The sequence below is a fragment of the Lichenostomus cassidix genome, unplaced genomic scaffold (genome assembly GCF_008360975.1).
Source record: "Lichenostomus cassidix isolate B80296 unplaced genomic scaffold, HeHo_3.0 HiC_scaffold_35, whole genome shotgun sequence".
NCBI classification, from domain to species: domain Eukaryota; kingdom Metazoa; phylum Chordata; class Aves; order Passeriformes; family Meliphagidae; genus Lichenostomus; species Lichenostomus cassidix.
The window spans coordinates 1,585,308-1,591,414 of NW_028147256.1; the positions used below are offsets into that span (position 1 = coordinate 1,585,308).

A 6,107-nucleotide genomic window follows, 5' to 3' on the forward strand; every position below is an offset into this window, starting at 1 on the left:
GGGGATCCCCAAGGAGGAGCGCAGAGCCGCTTTGGAACCTCTTTACTGGGAAAATTGGGGCGGTTTGGGTGTTGGGGGGCTGGTGTGGGGAGGCAGGTGTGCAGGGCTCGGCTCCGGGGGGCTCAGAGCGAGGATGCCATGATGCTGGACACACCTGCGAGGGGAAAAAGGTGAGTTGGGGGTGCTGCTGGTACCCTGCTGTGCTCCCAACTCCCTCAGAAACCCCTGGGCTTCTCCTCAGACCCTCAAACCCATCCAAAACTCCTCAGGACACCCCCAGGACCCCCCAACGCCACCCCAAACCCTCTCAGGCTCCCCCAAACCTCCTCCAGGACCCCCAAAACCTCCCTGTGTCCTCCTAAACCCCCTCCAGAATGCCTCAAAATCTCCCTGTGTCCTCCTAAACCCCCTCAACTCCCCCAAAACCTCCACCAGGACCCCCAAAACCTCCGTGTTTCCTCCTGAACCCCCTCCAGGATGCCCCAAAACCTCCCTGTGTCCTCCTAAACCCCCCCAAAACCCCCTCCAGGATGCCCCAAAGCCCCCAGCTCACTGTCAAAGTCGATCTTCTCCACGATGTTCTTGGGTTTGATGTTCTCCTCCTGGTTGGAGATGAGGATCCTGCCCGGCTCTGGCTCTGTCCACCCGTATTTGCTCATCCACACCCTCAGCTGGGACTCTGGGGGGCACGGCGGGGTTGGGGGGGCTCAGACAGCCTCCTGGGGACCCCCAAAACACCCCAAAAACCTCCCTGTGTCCCACCAGAACCTCACAAACCCCTCCGGACCCTCTTGCACCTCCCCAGGATACCCCAAACCCCAACACAGGACCCCCAAAACGCCACCCAAGACCCCCCAGAGTCCCTCAGGACCCTCCCAGGCTCCCTCCAGAACCCAACTCCACCCCAGGACCCCCAAAATCACATCCAGGACTTCCCAAACCCCCACCAGGACTCTGTAAATCCCTTCAAACTCCGCCCCGGGACCCCAAAAATCCCATCTAGGACCCCCAAAAATCCTCTCCAGGACCCCCAAACCCCTTCAGGACCCCAAACCCTTCAGGACCCCAAAAATCCTCTCCAGGACCCCCAAACCCCTTCAGGACCCCCAAACCCCTCACCTGAGAGGTCCCCCAGCATCTCAGCGAGCAGCCAGCGGTCGATGTGCTGGTAGGTGATTCCCACCACGTGGCAAATGACTGGGGGGGACCACACAGTGTCACCAGGACCCCCAAAATGTCCCCAAGACCCCGAAATACCCCCTCAACCACCCCCCAGGACCCCCAAAGCCCTGAAATACCCCCTCAACCACCTCCCAGGACCCCTAAAATCCCCCATACCTCCCCAAAATTCTGTAAATCTTCTCCAGAATGCCCCTATTCCTCCTCAGGATCCCCTTGAACCCCCAAAACCTCCTCAATAATCCCCAAATCTCCCCTAAACCACCCCCAGGACCCCCTAAAAAAACCCAAAATTCTCCCCACACCCCCTTGAGATTCTTGCCAAGCCTGCCCAGGACCTCCCAAACTCTTCCAGAACTCTCCAAACTCTCCTCAAACCTCCCAAAAACCCCCAAAGAAAACCCAGGACCCCCAAGCCCCCAGAAACCCCAGGACCCCCCCGAGCCCCCCAAAATCCTCACATTTCCTGACGGAGTCCTCGAAGCCGGTGATCCCCTCCAGCAGCTCCATGTTCTCATCCAGGGCTTGCTGCCAAAATTCGGGGGGTCACCCCCCACATTTAGGGTTTCTGTTCCTCTAGGACCACCCCCAGGGTTTTTTGGGGACCCCCTCCCCGTTTTTGGGGACTCACCCAGAAGGACTGGAAGTGGCAGGTCTCCAGCAGCTCCCCCAGGTACAGGATCTGCCGGATGGGTCGCTCCTCCTGCTGCGTTCCCGGCGGGTCAAGGGAAAATTCCGGAAAAAATGGGGGAGTGGGGACACCCCAACCCCTGCTGAACCCCAAAAATCGCCTCCTCCAGGTCCCCAAATCCAGGTTTTGGGGGGATTTCGGGGGTGGAAACAGCGGGTTTGATTCCTCCAGGGGGGATTTGAGGGGTGTGGGGCGTGGGAACTGGGTTTGCCCGTGGAATTCTCTCCAGAATCTCAGGATTCCCCATGGAATTCCCTCCAGAATCTCGGGGTTTCCCCATGGAATTCCCTCCAGAATCTCAGAATTCCCTGGAATTCCCTCCAGAATCTCGGGTTTCCCCATGGAATTCCCTCTGGAATGTTGGAATTCCATCCAGAATGTCAGAATTCTCTGGAATTCCCTCCGGAATTGATGGTTTCCCCATCATGGGGAATTTCAGAATTCCCCATGGAATTCCCTCTGGAATTTTGGGTTTCCCCATGGAATTCACCCCAGAATCTCAGAATTCCCTGGAATTTCCCCCAGAATCACTGGGTTTCCTCATGGAATTTCCTCTGGAATCTCTGGTTCCCCATGGAATTCCCCATGGAATTCGCTCTGGAATCTCAGAATTCCCCAAGGAATTCCCTCCGGAATCACTGGGATCTCCGTGGAATTTCCTCCTGAATCTCCCCCGTGGAATTCCCTCCGGAATTTTGGGTTTCCCCATGGAATTCACCCCAGAATCACTGAGTTCCCCATGGAATTCCCTCAGGAATCTTGGAATTCTCTGGAATTCCCTCCGGAATCAGTGGGTTTCCCATGGAGTTCCCTCCAGAATCACCAGGTTTTTCCATGGAATTCCCTCCAGAATCTCAGAATTTCCTGGAATTCCCTCCGGAATCACTGAGTTGCCCACGGAATTGTCTCTGGAATCTTGGAATTCTCTGGAATTCCCTCTGGAATCTCTTGAGTTTCCCCACGGAATTCCCTCTGGAATTTTGGAATTCCCTGGAATTCCCTCGGGAATTTTGTAATGCCCCCTGGAATTCACCCCAAAAATCCCAGATTTCCCTGAATTCCCCCCAGAACCTCAGAATTCCTGGAATTCCCTTTGGAATCTCGCAAATTCCCACGGAATTCCCTCCGGAATCTCAGGATTCTCCGGAATTCCCCCCAAAATCTCAAAATTCCCAGGAATTCCCCCCAATATCCCCAAATTCCCCCCCAAAATCCCCGAATTCCCCCGAATTCCCCCCAGAACCCGCCGGGATACGTGCGCCTGGTCGATCATGCACTTGCAGAGGGTGAAGTCGGTGTGCGGCAGGTTGGTGAGCGCCTTGAGCAGGATCTGCGCCGTCACCCCCGTCTGGAAGAAGGCCGGGTTGAACTGGTACCTGCACAGGTGAGCACAGGTGAGCACAGGTGAGCCAGGGGAGCCCAGGTGAGCCAGGGGAGGGGCTCAGGGACCCCCAAATCCCCCCCAAATCCCCCTCAGAGCGCTCACAGCTTCAGCACGGCCAGGTTGGCCTCCAGGTCGTAAGCGTTCTCCTTGGCTTGAGTCTCCACGTAGCGCTCCAGCGTGGCCAGGTTCTCGGGGTTGTACCTGTGCAGGTGAGGGACACACCTGTGACACACCTGTGACACACCTGGGGGCTCTGGGACACACCTAGAACACCCCCAGCCCCCCCATCCTACAGCTCCAGTGTGGCCAGATTCTCGGGGTTGTACCTGTGCAGGTGAGTGACACACCTGGGGGCTCTGGGACACACCTAAGTGACACACCTGGGAACCCCCATTATACACCTAGGACCCCCTGTGACACCTGAGTGACACACCTGGGAACCCCCATGATACATCTGAGAACTCCGTGATACACCTGGGAGCTCCGGGACACACCTGAGTGACACACCTGAGGACCCTGTTACACACCTGGGAACCCCCATGATACACCTGGGAACACCTGTGACACACCTGGGACCCCTGTGACACCTGAGTGACACACCGGGGACCCTCCGTGACACACCTGAGAACCCCGTGATACACCTGGGAGCACCTGTGACACACCTGGGACCCCCCAATCCTCGCCCAGGCCCTCCTGTTCGCCCACAATCCGCTCCCAGTCCCTCCCAGTCCCCCCAGTACCGGTCGATGCCCCGCAGCAGTTTCCCCACGTTCGCTCGCATCTGCTCGAACAGCGCCATGTTCACTGCTGCTCCGGAAGTGACGCCGCCGGAACTTCCGCTCCGCTGAGGATAGCGTCCCTGGCCACGCCCACCGGGTGAGACCACGCCTTCTACTTGCTAACCACACCCTCTCGATTCTGGCCACGCCCCCTCCCGAACTGGGCGAGCTGGGATGGACTGGGAGAGACTGGGATGGAACTGGGATGGACTAGGATGAACTGGGAGAGACTGGGATGGACTGGGAGGGACTGGGGTGAACTGGGGTGGACTGGGTGAGCTGGGGTGGACTGGAGTGGAACTGGGATGGACTGGGACTGACTGGGATTGAACTGGGATTGAACTGGGATGGACTGGGATGGAACTGGGGTGGACTGGGATTAAACTGGGAGGGACTGGGATGTACTGGGATGGACTGGGATGAACTGGGATGGGCTGGGATTGAACTGGGATGGACTGGAATGGAACTGGGATGGAACTGGGATGGACTGGGGGGGACACTGTGGGCTCATACTGGGAGGGACTGGGACAGACTGGGATTATACTGCAATCTTACTGGGATTGTACTGGGAGGGACAGCGAGGCCATACTGGGGTGTACTGGAATTCACATCCTTGTACTGGGATTGCACTGGGATTGTACTGGGATGGACTGGGATTGCACTGGGATTGTACTGGGATTGTACTGGGATGGTACTGGGATGGACTGGGATCAGCGTGAGGCTGAACTGGCCAAACTGGGGGTCAGTAAGTGACCGAGGGGATCCTGGGGGGTCTGGGGGAGGTCGTATTTCCTCCTTTTCCCCTAATATTTCCTACCCTTTTCCCCTCACATTTTCCACCCTTTTCCTCTCACATTTCCTTCCCTTTTTCCCTCTCATTTCCTTCCTTTTCCCCTCACATTTCTCCCCCTTTTCCCCTAATATTTCCTGCCTTTTCCCCTCACATTTCCTTCCCTTTCCCCTCAAGTTCCCCACCCTTTTCCCCTCATATTTCTTGCCTTTCCCCTCACGTTTCCCGCTCTTTTCTCCCCTCACGTTTCCCGCTCTTTTTCCCCCTCAGGTTTCCCGCCCTTTTCCCCTCACATTTCCTTCCTTTTCCCCTCACATTTCCCGCTCTTTTTTCCCCTCACATTTCCCGCTCTTTCCCCCTCACATTTTCTGCCATTTTCCCCCCTTTTCCCCCTCACATTCCCATCCTTTTCCCCTCATATTTCCCACCCTTTTCCCTCACATTTCCCTCCTTTTCCCTCACATTTCCCTCCCTTTCCCCCGAATTTCCGAAGCTGGATCAGGAGCAGCTTTATTGGGGTCAGTGCTGGTTTGGGGACAGTTTGGGGACAGTTGGAGGAGCAGTTATGGGGCAGTTGTAAGGCTGTTATGGGGCAGTTATGGGGCTGTTCCTGGGCAGCTGTGGGGCAGTTATGGGGCAATTGCAAGGCTGTTATGGGGCAGTTACGGGGCAGTTAGTTATAGGACAGTTATGGGGCAGCTGTGGGGCAGTTATGGGGTTGTTCCTGGGCAGTTGCAAGGCAGTGATGGGGTAGCTATGGGGGCAGTTATAGGACAGTTATGGGGCAGCTGTGGGGCAGTTATGGGGCAGTTACAGGGCAGTTACAGGACAGTTGCTGGGCAGTTACGGGGCTGTTATGGGGCAGCTGTGGGGCAGTTGCAAGGCCATAACAGGGCAGTTATGGGGCAGTTAGTTATAGGACAGTTACAGGACAGCTATGGGGCTGTTCCTGGACAGCTATGGGGCAGCCATGGGGCAGCTATGGGGCAGTTACAGGACACTTATGGGGCTGTTCCTGGACAGCCATGGGGCAGTTACAGGACAGCTATGGGGCAGTTAGTTATAGGACAGTTACAAGGTGGTTATGGGGCAGTTATGGCACAGCTATGGGGCAGTCATGGGGCAGTTACAGGACAGTTATGGGGCTGTTCCTGGACAGCTATGGGGCAGCCATGGGGCAGTTATGGGGCTGTTCCTGGGCAGTTATGGAGCAGTTGCAAGGCCATTACAGGACAGCTATGGGGCAGCCATGGGGCAGTTAGTTATAGGACAGTTACAGGACAG

General features: G+C 56.6%; 1 protein-coding gene across 1 annotated transcript; it reads right to left on the reverse strand.

The window, feature by feature from the left end:
• Window positions 1-27: 27 nt before the first annotated feature.
• On the reverse strand, window positions 28-4,136 carry EIF3K (eukaryotic translation initiation factor 3 subunit K). Its single transcript, XM_085044107.1, has 8 exons — window positions 3,995-4,136; window positions 3,357-3,455; window positions 3,126-3,246; window positions 1,811-1,885; window positions 1,641-1,707; window positions 1,120-1,197; window positions 554-679; window positions 28-154 (listed from the first exon to the last, which is right to left on the reverse strand). The coding sequence occupies exons 1-8, from the start codon at window positions 4,051-4,053 to the stop codon at window positions 123-125; spliced, it is 657 nt and encodes a 218-aa protein (XP_084900233.1). The 5' UTR covers window positions 4,054-4,136; the 3' UTR covers window positions 28-122.
• Between the last annotated feature and the right edge of the window lie 1,971 nt (window positions 4,137-6,107).

Excerpts from the sequence above, each read along its gene's own strand:
- EIF3K (XM_085044107.1), bottom strand. The coding sequence starts at position 4,053 with ATGGCGCTGTTCGAGCAGATGCGAGCGAACGTGGGGAAACTGCTGCGG. Across the intron at positions 3,247-3,356 it reads AACCTGGCCGTGCTGAAGCT|GTACCAGTTCAACCCGGCCT; the intron begins GTGAGCGCTCTG and ends TCACCTGTGCAG. Across the intron at positions 1,886-3,125 it reads GCATGATCGACCAGGCGCAC|CAGGAGGAGCGACCCATCCG; the intron begins GTATCCCGGCGG and ends CCGGGAACGCAG.